This window comes from Bufo gargarizans, chromosome 7 (genome assembly GCF_014858855.1).
Source record: "Bufo gargarizans isolate SCDJY-AF-19 chromosome 7, ASM1485885v1, whole genome shotgun sequence".
NCBI lineage: Eukaryota > Metazoa > Chordata > Amphibia > Anura > Bufonidae > Bufo > Bufo gargarizans.
The window spans coordinates 22,140,040-22,153,947 of NC_058086.1; the positions used below are offsets into that span (position 1 = coordinate 22,140,040).

At 46.9% G+C, this 13,908-nt stretch overlaps 1 protein-coding gene across 1 annotated transcript in view; it reads right to left on the minus strand.

Moving 5' to 3' along the window:
- CFAP92 (cilia and flagella associated protein 92 (putative)) overlaps positions 1 to 12,864 on the minus strand; it is an 88,431-nt gene extending 75,567 nt beyond the window's left edge. The window contains exons 1-3 of the mRNA XM_044301560.1: positions 12,461 to 12,864; positions 9,838 to 10,031; positions 4,355 to 4,568 (exon numbers count right to left, since the gene is read on the minus strand). Coding sequence (XP_044157495.1) covers positions 4,355 to 4,568; positions 9,838 to 10,031; positions 12,461 to 12,770 — 718 coding nt within the window. The 5' untranslated portion in view covers positions 12,771 to 12,864. The remainder of the gene's footprint in view (positions 1 to 4,354; positions 4,569 to 9,837; positions 10,032 to 12,460) is intronic.
- Between the last annotated feature and the right edge of the window lie 1,044 nt (positions 12,865 to 13,908).

A 13,908-nucleotide genomic window follows, 5' to 3' on the forward strand; every position in this document is an offset into this window, starting at 1 on the left:
ATGCACATAAGGTCCCGACTACCCACCCAATGCTGCAATATCTTCCCCGTCACATCCGAGGCCTGAAAATCAATCCACCCCTTGAAGTGCTGGCACTGAGATGCCAGGAAATAAATCCAGGCATTCGGGACTGACAAACCACCCTCCGTCTTAGGGTACTGCAACGTCTCTAATTTGATCCTTGCTTGGCCATACTTCCAAATAAGATCTCTAAATATGGAATGCATTTTCCTAAACCTATCTCGAGGGATCCATACAGGAGCATTATTAAGTACATAAAGCAGCTGCGGCATCAATACCATTTTTAAAAGGTTCACTCTACCTACTACCGACAAAAAGAGCTTACACCAAGTTCTCACCTTAAGCCTGAAAGCAACAAGCAGGGGGGTTAGATTAAGATCCTCAAAGTCCATCAGTCTAGGCGTTATGTACAGCCCCAAATATTTAAACTTATTCACCCAGGGAATTCTATCATCCACTCGTACATCAGGCACAACCTGTCCATCCACAGGCATCAAAGCAGATTTTTGCCAATTGATCCTAAGACCGGAGAAACTCACAAATCTATCTATTAGTGACATGGCACTGTCCAAAGATGACCCAGTATCGCCCAAAAAAAGCAAGGTATCATCGGCATATAGAGCCACCTTATTCTGGACTTCGCCATAACTAAACCCCACAATATGAGGTGACAGGTGTATTAGAGCTGCTAGTGGCTCAATGGCCAGTGCAAATAATAAGGGCGACAATGGGCATCCCTGCCTGGTACCTCTGGCCAAATTAAAATTGTCCGACAACCCTCCATTAGCTCTAATGCGGGCTCTGGGACAGGAATACAAAACCTGTACCCACCTCACGAACCGGTCCTCAAACCCCATAGCTCTCAAAACACCCCACAAGTAAGTCCACTCTACACTGTCAAATGCCTTAGCGGCATCTAAAGAAAGCAGGGCCCTGTCTCCACAGTTGTCAGCCGGGACACTCAGACTAGCATACTAGCCACAGAGGGCTTTATTACCATGAAGGGGGCACAGAGGGCACTCCAGCATCTGGAGATGGTACAGGCACTCCAGCATCTGGAGATGGTACAGGCACTCCAGCATCTGGAGATGGTACAGGCACTCCAGCATCTGGAGATGGTACAGGCACTCCAGCATCTGGAGATGGTACAGGCACTCCAGCATCTGGAGATGGTACAGGCACTCCAGCATCTGGAGATGGTACAGGCACTCCAGCATCTGGAGATGGTACAGGCACTCCAGCATCTGGAGATGGTACAGGCACTCCAGCATCTGGAGATGGTACAGGCACTCCAGCATCTGGAGATGGTACAGGCACTCCAGCATCTGGAGATGGTACAGGCACTCCAGCATCTGGAGATGGTACAGGTACTCCAGCATCTGGAGATGGTACAGGTACTCCAGCATCTGGAGATGGTACAGGTACTGTAGGTGTGACGGCGTGCTAAACAAGGTGGCGGGTAAAGCACCACCTACTGGAGAGACAGCAAGCTGACTTACCTGTATGGATAATTACCTGTGCAACCAGGGGAGTGCCATCAGAAAATCCACTAAAGGGGAACCCACCCTGGAGAGGAGAGGTTCCTCAGTGGAATTTTGTCTTAGACCACCCAGAGAGATTCTGTATGGTGGAAGACCGTCTGATGCTCTGTTCTGAGTCAGAATCGGTGCAGAGAAGTCCCCCAATGAGGCAGGAGAAACTTGAGGCGTTTCTCTCAGTGCTAATCCCATCCTGGGAGGAAACCAGGATGCAGGGGGTGAGCAGGACCTATGACGGGAGACCCTAGGCCTGATATGGACCGAGGCAGAAAGCAAAGGACTCCAAGGGGGGGGGTCGCATGAGAGCAAGGATTTCTGTCCTGGAAGTGACCCAAGGACACAGAAGAGGAGCAGGACCTAGTTAAGACAACCCAAGGTCGATTACTGGACCTAGTGTCTGAGCTGAGCGTACCCAGTCAGCAGAGGAGTCCCTGGGGGGGCATATGTGGACGCAATTGGGCAGTCAAGCGGTCCAATAACTCCACCATGGATTGGGAGGGAAGGGCTAAATTCCCTATAGCCTGGGACAAAAAAAAGGGGTCCATTCAGGAGGGACCTATGCAGAAGGGGGGGGGGGGGAGCCTGGAGACAAGGCACTGCATACAAAGAGGGGAAAGCTAACCGCATAGCAACCTCCTATTGCAACGGGTACACGTAAGTACGTGGTGACCCCGGGGGGGAGGCTGGGACAGACAGTCTACTCAGGAAGAGGATATGGAGGCTAGGGGAAGCCTGAAAAGCAAAAAAGTTGCCAGCCAGAGGTTACCCTACCAGACCCCGGGTGCTGTCCCCCCCGAGAGGTGCTGCAGCAGCCACCGAACATGCAGGAAGCTTGTACCAAAAGATCCCCAGAGTACTGGGAGAGTACCTCCAAAATGGAGGGCCCAGGAGCAGAAAAGCAAAAATTCCACCCCCCTAGGCAAAGCTCGCACTTAACTGTGATAGGAGGGGCAGGGGACCCCTCCCATGAGCCGAGACAGGGAGGGGTCCAGAAAAAAGCCCGGGAAGCGGATGGGGGGCAGGAGAAGAATGCGGCCTAGACGGAGGAAAAGCCGGGGCCTTGATTTATTAAGTGGCTGAAAAAAATGTGGGCCCTCCGGAGAAAGAAAATTAGGTTGGGGCCTCCTGTGGGTAGGCGACGCGGGGGGGAAAACGGGGCAAAATGAGCACCTGGGATCTGGGTACAGGCCGGAGAAACATGCGGACTAGTCCCAGCCGAAGCCGGGGACTAAATTAGAAGGAGAGGCCAAGGAAGAACCAGGATGGTGAGGAGTGGGTGGCTAGGGAGGAGAAGGGAACCCAGAAGGGGGGAGAAAAAAAACAAAACCAGAAACAAAAGACCACTGAAAAATCTGGACTCCCTTGGCCAGGAAACAGGGGGCTTACCCGGGGGCCCCCATGGGGCAGGGACGCAGGGGAAAATACTTACCGCCCGGCAGCTTCAGGTGCTGCAGGGTCACCCCTTCGGCAAACTTGCACTACACCCGGCCGACACCCCCCATAGAACTGCCTATTCTTGTCCGCAATTGCGGACAAGAATAGGACATGTTCTATTTTTTTCCGGAGCCACGGACCGGAAAATCAGGGGCGCCCTGCTCTCCGCATCCATTCCGTCCCCATAGAGAATGAATGGGTCCGCACCCGTTCCGCAATTTGCGGAACGGACGTGGACCCATTATACGGACGTGTGAAGAGAGCCTTAAGTGGGATTGCCGGCATGCCACTGCGGATGCAGTAAAGGGGAACTGGGTGACCGGCAAGGTACTCAATGTACGCGCCCACAGAGGGTGCAACTAAAGTGGTTATCCACGATAGAGCCCCATCCTGCAGCAGGCAGAGACCTGCAGACGAAAAGAAAAAGGAATAAAATAAAATAAAAATAAAGAAAAACAGCAAGACCTGCAAAAAAACAGCATGTCATGTCTGCCTCTTACGGACACTAGACTAAAACTGATTAGCCTAGTGTCTGTGGAGAGGGTATAGCCCACCTTTTTTATATCTAGTGTCGCCTCCTAGTGGTAGCTGGGTGTATACCCATGGTGCTGTGTCCCCCCAATGACATTAACGAGAAAAATTCTGTAACACTTGTAAGTTATTCATTGATATTCCTGCACATTCTGGGCTGAATTAAAGTAGACGGTCCTATCAGTGATTGACAGCCTTCCCTCAGTGACTGTGTATACGGAGATAGCTGCCAGTCACTGATGGGACCGCCAACTGGACTTCAAAACCCAGACTATGCAGGATTATAAATGAATGAAATACAAGCAAAGGCTCATTCATATGACCGTATGGTCTCTGTTCCAGTGTTGCGGACTGTAAATAGTGGTCCACAAAACATGGGCACCGGCCGCGTAAACTCTGCATCACGAATGTGGACCCATTGACTTGAATAGGTCTGCGATCCGAAAGATAGGACATGTCCTATCTTTTGCGGAGCCCATGGAAACACTTGGAAGCCCTTCCGCGGGCTTTCAGGTTCATGCCTCCGCACTGCAAAAGGTAGGACATGTCCTATCTTTTGGCGTATCTTGTGGATCGTGGACCCATTCTAGTCAATGGGTCCGCATCTGCGAAGCGGAGTCCACACAGCCAGACCCTGTATTTTGCAGACTGCTATTTGCGGTCCGCGACATAGGCCTAGCGACCAAACAGTTTGTGTGAATGAGCCCCAAAACAGAATCTTTTCCTATAAAACTATACATCAATCTGCTCAGCTTCTCCTGCTCTGTAACATGCTGCCTGCTGGTCGCACTGCATTTCGTGGCGATAGGTCCTCTTTAACATCAGCATACCTTCAGGGTCTTCCCCTTGTTTCACAGTTGACACTCTAAAAGCCTTTGGTCGATCAAATCTAGCTTTAGCGGACACTTTGTCTTTCGTGCTCCACACTTTCACACGGATCTGATGTTTTAACGCTTTCAATAAAACTTCTTTTGTGACACAGAGTTCAACGCTGTGGTTCCATGTCAACCAAATTTTCTCATTTTCTTGCCATGGTTTTAACAACTGGAAATAATGAGGCAGAATTATAAATGATTTGACGCTGTTACACATTATTTGCCTGACAGGTTTGTACAGCTCACATTAAATTATAGGTATATATCTACTGTACAATATCTTCATTCTTTCATATTACAAAGCTTAAAAGCTACATCACATATGTAATACCAAATCATAGCATAAAGACGTACAACATTTAAAGGTGGATCTCCGCAGAATACATTAATATCCTTATAACATGCATTGCAAATGTATGAACGCTGTAGACACGGACGCCTCACTATATAAAGAGAAATGTATCGGAAAATATCCTATATACCTGGGAATGCTTTAGAGAGCTCTAAGCACCCGGAATGAAACAAGCTGTTAAGAACTGCTTCCTTACAACTATATGGTTCCATCTGTCAGGGTCATGTCCTAAAATCCATTGGGTGCCAGGGTGCCCTGTAATTGGCAGAATGCTCTATTCATTAAGCCTATTCATCATATCTTGGATCTCATCGTTTTCTCATATTACCGATGACAAAAAATGGTCTTCATTTTGCTGTTACCATAGATTTGCAGTATGTACTACTCTTCAGTTTGAGAAGCTCAAATAAACATAGAAATAGATCTGTCCATTCCACATCCCCACCTGCTGGTCATGAGGTGTACTGCAACTGATTTAGCTTAAAGGGGACCTGTCACCTCTACAGATGTAGTAGAGTTAACACACATGCTTTATGAGACGTGTTATCTAAACTAAATGCGATAAGAAAACACCTTCAATTGCTTTTTAATGGCTTTTGTTTCAAGATAACGCGATGAGTTAAGAGTTTGAGTGTTAACCCTGCTACATCTGTACTATGCGACCCTCACTGAGCGTTTCTAAATGTTCATTGTGTTGCCCTAAACATATAAAATTACACTTCATTTCATCTGCAGACAAATTAAATAAGTATGATGCATTTTTGTACTTTCCGCCTTTTATGCAAATTAACATAAAAGAGTCATATCTTACTTGTGTGACCAGAGAAGAGTCATATTTTCTCGGAGTCCAGCTAACGCCCCTATAGATAAAATCTCCCGCATGCGCAATAGTCAGTACGGGCAAGACGACGCTGCGCAAGTATTTCCACACTACCACGTGATCTACATAGTGCCCGCAGTAATGTGCACTCCCTAATTACTTGCGCTATCTTCTGTCGCAGGGGGAACGGATAGTTGAGAACATTCCAGCACGTAGTGGCGTGAGGGGGAGGGGACAAACACTAAAGTATCTGATTGGTCTAACTAAGAAAGGGCAAGTGCACGATTTCGGACGAGATTACAAGCAGTGAGGGAGAAGATTCGCCGTCAATCAAAGTCTAGGGGGAGGGAAATAGGCTCTGATGGTGTGAGGGGAAGGAATTATTTATGCAAACGAGTATAACGGCGGGAAAGCTTTAGATGAGGGGGATATAATAGGACATGTTAGTCCTGAGAAGGTTATGGATGGATCGCTAGGAACTATCAAGGTAGACCAGCTTGAAGGTACATTCAGTTTTATATGGGAAAACATGGTGACCGGTTCCCTTTAAAAAAAAAAAAAAAGGAATCGACTGACTTGGTTGATTTACATTTTTCAAATAGACTTCCCGGAGCAATCACTTAATATCAATGCCCACATTCTAACCTACTTAAATGGGGCTGGTTTGCTTAGGCTCCCGAGTCTTTAAACAAGGCGCCCGCTCACGCGTGCAGTGGGTGCCATATCCGGCAGGTCTCTGCTGTTTCAAACAGCAGAGGCCTACAGGTAATGTGCGCAACTGGCAATAATAGCAATCGCAGTCATTTAGGCCTTCAGATGCCGTGGTCAAGTGCAACCATGGCATCTAAATTGTGAAAAAACCTGGATTATGTGACGGACCATGTGATGAATGTAGTGATGTCATCAAAAGGTCCTATTCCTCACAAAAGAAGACAGAAGAGATGCCGGCTGCGCGAACAAGTGGATTAAGGTGAGTTAAAAAATTTTAAATTTTTTTTTAACCCCTCCAGCCCTATTGTACTATGCATTCTGTATTCAGAATGCTATTATTTTCCCTTATAAGCATGTTATAAGGGAACATAATACAGATCAGGTCCCCATCCCGATTGTCACCTAGCAACAGTGCGTGAAAATCCCACCGCATACGCACTTGCTTGCGGATGCTTGCTATTTTCACACAACCCCATTCATTTCAATGGGGCCTGCGTTACGTGAAAAACGCACAAGGAGGAGCATGCAGCGATTTTCACGCAACGCACAAGTGATGCATGAAAATCACAGCTCATGTGCACAGCCCCATAGAAATGAATGGGTCCGGATTCAGTGCGGGTGCAATGCGTTCACCTCACGCTTTGCACCCGCGCGGAAATCTCGCCTGTCTGAAAGGGGCCTTAGAGTTTCTTCTGAAGGAGCGGCAATCAGAAGATCGTTGAGGTAAGGTATAAGCAATACCTCAGAGTGATGAAAGAAGCATGCTACCTCTGCCATGATCTTTGTAAAGACTCTGCGGGCTGAACAAAGGCCGAACAGAGGGACCTGGAACTGAAAATGTTGCACTTCTCCCCCCAGCCAGACTGCCAGTCTTAAGAATTTTTGATATCTCGGGTGTATCTGGACATGATAGTCCAAAGTCCGTAAGATCTAGGGTTACCATGAAGCAGTCTTTCTGAAGTAGATTGATCGTAGACTTTTTTTTGTCTCCATCTTGAATCTTTAGTATTGGATGTGTTTGTTCAAGTTAAGTTTATAATTGCAGGTAATACTGTTTTTTTAGTGGAAGCAGGAAGGGTATTTTTACAGATGGCACATCTCTTCTTTTGTGACGCCTCTCCACTGGCTTTTGCAGTCTCTTTGCCCTACAATGCAAAGGAGACTTATCCCAAAAAAATAAAAACACTGGAAGTAACCAAAGGAGCGGTCACCTAAGAGCAGACAGAACCTGCATGAAATCACCCAGTGATTATTAATCATTGCCAAGTAAAAGGGCCCTCCTGGAGGAGGCTTAACGGACTGGAGGGCCTAGGAGGATCCGAAGATTTGCGGCCAACATCTCCTACTGAGACCAGGGACATTTCACACAACCTCTTGTCCAGCAGCGTGTATGGGACACCATGCTCCAGCGTTCACACCTCCTCTTCAAAGCAGTGGTGTATGCTACGTCGGCTGGCGTCATCACGCCGCGCCCTCCTATCCGGCTAGACGACGTCCCGCTCTCCAGTGCCTCTGCGCATGCGCCCGTTTGGAACGCAAATAGCCGCGATCCTCCACCCTCAACACCTCACATGCTCCCGCATCCTGGAGCAGGGATATCAGCCCAGAGTTGCCGGCATCCGCCGGACATACTTAGAGGTAGAAGTGACAAGCCAAAGTCCCGAGCCCCTAACCTCTGCACCAGCCCTCCGGTACAAGGACCAGGATAACAAACCTTGCTGTCTTGCTTGCACTGACTCTCCTGCACTCTTTGAGGGGCAGGAAACAACTGGAGCAGGACATGCACTGATCTAATTGTTTCCTGCTCCTGAAGGAGACGGAGTAACCTCCAGGTAATGCCGTTGTGGAGGCCAGAGGGAAAAAAAACATAAAGGGGTTGGCCAGTTTCCAATATTGATGACCTATCCGATCAGCTGAGTGGAGAGACAGCAGTGCTTGCATGTGTCTTCTTCTCTGTTTATCTGCTTGCCGCTGACATCGCAGCGATGAACAGGCGCAGTTACACTCCATCTGCCCCTTCCCACTGAAGTGAATGGGACAGGGGAGCTGTAAGTACACTTGCTCGTCATTGCAATATCGAAAGCAAGCAGGAAAACAGAGAAGTGCTCACACTAGCGCTGTGTTCTCTTCATACATCTGATCGGATGGGGTGTTGGGAGTCGACCCCTGGAAACTGGCGAACCCCTTTAAAGTGCAAAGAATATCCCACCTTATGTAAGAGAAGCATAGTCATGGACAGTTCTACCATTAGCCAAAACAGCACAAAAAAGATTTGGCTTATAGAAGAAAAGAATAGAGTGGACGGATGAGTCAGTTGAACTCATTAGGTAAGAAAAGTATTTTCCCCTCTCAGTCCTTACAAATGGACATTAGGGCACTACTCACACCACTTTAAAAGCCTACACTGGAGGTACACATTGGCAGGATCTGTGATGGGGGCTGTGACAAGTCACCCTAATAGGTTCCCATTGTAAAAAAAACAAATACTGCATTGTATTTTATTTTTTTACTGTATTCCCTACTATACTCTTCTATTCAATACCACCAAAAAAGATATACCATGTATACTGGTCTGACACCAGAAGGACAGACTTGACCTCTGTCAGCCGAATCGAGCCCTACGGATATATTTGGAGCATATATGTCCTCAGGCACTTAAAGGGCTTTCCCATCACAGACAATGGGGGCATATCGCTAGGATATGCACCCATTGTCCGATAGGTGCCGCCACTGCTGGGACCCGCACCTACACCGAGAACAGAGCGGGAAAAGATGGTAGAGGGCACACTGCTCATGCACAGGGGCCCTACATTCATTTCTGTGGGGTGCTCGGCTATTTCCGTTGGCCCTATGGGATTGGTGGCCGTGCAAGCACGGTGTGCTCCCATTCACTTGTATGGGGAGAGAGCTTGGTGGTGGCCGGACCCCGGGAAACCACCACTCTTCCCCCTCCGTTCTCGATACAGGTGTGGGTCTCAGAGGTGGGACACACACCTATCAGACAATGGGGACATATCCTAACGATATGCCCCCATTGTCTGTGATGGGAATACACCTTTAATGTAATGTGAATAGAGCCTAACACTAACTACTAGGCACCATGTACTGAAAACCCTTATATACAGTATCATTGCCCCGAGAGTTGTTGAGGCAGTAAAGCCCACAATACGCATAGCTGTCAACCAAACACTCATTCAGCTGACAGCAATCCCTCCCAGCCACCCCATATACATGCATGCTGGGCTCAGCCACACTCATGTATTCTGAATAGGGAGAGGGGGTAAGCTGCTGCCAGACACCTCTCGTGCCCAATCGTTCTTTCCACCAACATCTGCCGTCAGGTCCCCACACGCATTAGATAGTTGGCCGATTCAGTTGAAGATGATAAGGTTTGGCAGACATTGATCTTACGTGTGTGGCCAGTATACCGTAAGAAACCACTAATGATGCCATCATCACAGCCAGAGCTACGTCACTAGATACAATGCCTTCATTAATAAGTGCATACACTGCATAATAGCCGCTTGAACCCATTTGAAATATTCTACAACTCACCCGAGTCTCATGCTCCATGTACAGCTTGGCCACAACCCCAAACATCACTACATCCACTTTGGTGGGTTCGGTGTCTTCAGGGAGAAGAAAGTACTCAAAGTGGAAATATTTCTGGGCTTTCGGAGCTTCAATGACCTTCTTGTGGTGCTTACCATTTCCCTTTCCTTTATGATCAGCAATGGATTCGTAGTCTTCTACATAAAATATAAAAAGTAAAGAAGGATAATACACCGGTCATTAATTTTTAAAAGGTGGAAGACCTCTTTAAGATGCAACAAAATGGGTCAAAATTTTGGCAAATGATTCTGCCATAAAATATGCCTTAGTGCTCATGCACACGACCGTAGCAGCTTCTGCGGTCTGCGTTCCGCATTTTACAGAACGGAATGTCCTGGCCTCTGAAGAACTGTCCTACCCTTTTACGCCACTCATTTAGTGGGTGGGAAAGTGGGCATGGGTTTTTTCACTGTGACTTTTAAAAAAAGTCACAATCTCACTACAGTAGGGGGATGGCATAACAAAATTGCAGTAGTATTTCTAGACAAAAGTGTTAAGGTCCTTTTAGGGTCCATTCACATGTCTGTAGTGCATTGCGGATCCGCAATACACCTGGCCGGCACCCCCATAGAACTGCCTAATCTTGTCTGCAGACAAGAATAGGACATGTTCTATTTTTTTCCGGAGCCGCAGACCGGAAGATCGGGGGCGTGCTCCGGAAATGTGGATAGCCCGCTGTGTGCTGTCTGCATCCATTCCTGCCCCATAGAGAACGAATGGGTCCGCACCCGGATGCAGACCATTCTACGGAAATGTGAATGGACCCTCATACAGACCGATCACTGGGCCAATGATGGAGGATGAGCATTTGAAGGAATGCTGGCTCCCAATGACTGACCAGTTCAAAGGTGTCAACGATCGGGTGACTGTATTTCAGCCGACACAAAAAAAATCATTGTTTCTGGGCAGCAGATTGTCCTGTATAAAACACAATGGGGGAGATTTATCAAACTGGTGTAAGGTAGAACTGGCTTAGTTGCCCATAGCAACCAATCAGATTCCACTTTTTCATTTTTCACTGCTCCTTTGGAAAATGAAAGGGGAAATCTGATTGGCTGCTATGGGCAACGAAGCCAGTCTACTTTACACCAGTTTGATAAATCTGCCCCAATGATTTTCCGTGGGGACAAGTGATCTCTGTATCGATAGCTTGTCCCTCCACTGCAGAGGTGATTGCTGCAAGTAAATGCAGCTTCATCTCCACTGACGATCAGGCAATTATCAGGAACATTTGGTTGTTTACCGATAATTTTCTGAAACATCGATCTATATAAAATGACCATAAGGGTTAAAACAGTTTTCCAAAACTTTTCAACCAATAGTTTGGGGTCTGACACCAGTGACCCGCTGTTTTCAAAATCCTTCATGCTGCTTTCCATAGGCCAGTGGTGTCACGTTCATTGGTCACATGGTCTACGCTCAGCTCAGTCTCATTCAAGTGAATAGGGCTGAGCTGTAATACCAAGCACAGCCATTATACCATGTACGGCGCTGTGCTTGGTGAGCTGCGAGGAGGCCGCAGTGCTTACAGGACCAGTGATGCCTTCCCAAACAGCTGATCGGTGGGGTCCTGGGTGTTGGACTAATTGATAACAAATTGATATCCAGAGGATAGGTCATTAGTTAAAAAGTCTCTGAAAACACCTTTAAAAATTCAACAACTTTATCAAACAATGTGCAAAGTCTGAAAAAGTGCCCTCATGGTAAAAATTCCCCTAAGTTTACACTACGTAAAAATTAGACGGAATGGAGGTAATTTATTTAAGAGGAATACAGCAGAAACTGGCATAAAAGAGTCACACAGGCCCATTTTAAGACTTGTTGAACGTCCGTGCTTTTAAATTTAGGACCACGCAACGTTTTTACCCTGTCCTCACCACTGGGGAGCGAAGGGGGCAGGCCATCAGTCTCAGCAAATTCACATGAAAATTACTCCAGTCAGGGGGTGAAGCAGATTTCAATCTAGGAGCACAGGCGGATAATGCGCTTAATTTATGACGAGGCATGCTCCTCATCATAAATTAGACGCATCTTCCTTTAGCGCAGGGAATAGCAAAGACCGACTTAAAACACTGGTCTTTGATAAATGACCCCTAATTAGTAAATTTGCCCTAAGAGTTGCAAAAACAGTCAACCAATCCACTGGTTGCTATATTTAAAGGGGTTGTGTCATCTCAGACAATGGGGGCATATCGCTAGGATATGTCCCCATGGTCCGATAGGTGCAGGTCCCACCTCTCATAAACGGAGCTGGGAAAATCATGGAGGGCGTAACGCGCATTTGTTGCCACCGCTTCCATTCATTTCAATAGAGCAGACGGAAATAGCTGAGCCAGCGGTCGACTATTTCCATCGGCCCCATAGAAATTAATGGGATCGGTGGCCACGAATGTGCGGTGCACCCTTTGTGACTTTCAAGGCTCCGTTTATTAGATAGAAGCGGGTCGCAGCGGTGGGACCCACACCTATCAGACAATGGGGGCATATCCTAGCGATATGCCCCCATTGTCTGAGATGGCACAACCCCTTTAAGTATATTACTTTGCAAAGTAACACTAAAATGTACCTTTTTTGGGTGGTGATGGGATGGCAAAACAGATGGTGATTGTGCACGTCACTGTGTGAGACTTATCTTTACTTGCTGACTCCTCATGTCTTTCTTCGGCCTTTTGTCTTAAATCCATGGCGGTGGCTTGAATCTTGGATTCATATGGGCCACCCTTCTCCGATAGCACTTGACCTGTGTCTGGAGAAGAGCGGTCAGTTCCATAATCCGACAAACCATCTTTTTGTGAAGAACATGTTCTTTGCTGGGTTTTGCATTCACTATCAGTAGGGAGGCCGCTGTCATACTCTTCAGACTCTGAAGCAATCATTTCCCTAGAGACAAGATCTGCGACCGCAGTGCCTGCTGGTAACGCAACGGAAGACTTAGGCACTCAGCATGGAGCCAGAAGATCTTGGATGGAAAATGCTTAAATAAAAGAAAAAATACAATTTCAGGTATTTTTTTTGTTGGGGGAGGGGGGATGGACAACAAAGGCTGCAGCCAGACGTTACGTGTTGGCCAATACAATTTTATAAAATGCCCTACTAACATATTTATTTTTGTAGTGGTTCTATAAGACGGTCTGCTGGCATTTTTTTCTTCCTCCGTGTCTTTTTAAAAAAAAAATTGCAGTATGCTACGAGTGCGGAGTTCACTATAGAAAAAAAAAAAAAGCTGTAAAATACAACAGAATTTTATGGCATTTATTAAAAGCCAAAAGACTCAAACAAAAAGACGTAGTGTGTCAGCACCCTGAAGCAGGGGTGGTCCAACAACTGATCACAATATGTAACGGCTCATTAAAACGAGCGCCTGTAAGGTGGACAGCACATGGACTGAATGCTTGAACTTTAAAGATAATGGGGGTCATTTATCAAAGACCGGCCTCTTCAGCACTGGAGGATGGTGTGTGCCTTGTCATAAATCAGCCGCATCCTCCGGCAGTCCATGCGCTTAGACTGAAAACTACTTCAGCCCCTGAGTGGAGTAGTTTTCAGTTGCTTGTTTACAGGCGTAAATGTTCGGGAATTTGGCCTGGCCCCTGCCTCGTCTCGTGACGAGGATGGTGTAAACATGGTATAAAAAGTAACAGGTGTAATTGACCTCCAGTGGGTTCATCGACATGTCTGACTTTTTTCAAGTACCATCGATCCGTCCAGAGAAATTTGCAGCATTTACTATTTTGTAGACTAGCCTCGCTCGTCCAAATGAACTGGTCTGTGGGAAAAAAAGACAGCACAGATGACATCTGTTTCTTCATGGATGGCGCTGGATGGGCATTCTTCAGTTTTGCAACTGACGCAAAATACTGATGCCATGCAGACAGAAAAACAGACAAGCTGAACAGAGCTGCAGGCAATTCTGATGCTACACGAAAGGAAAAGTCAGATTTCAGCGGACAGAATACGGGCGCATTCTATAATGCTTTTCTGAATTAGTCTTTAGTTGATCAGAAAGTCTTCCTT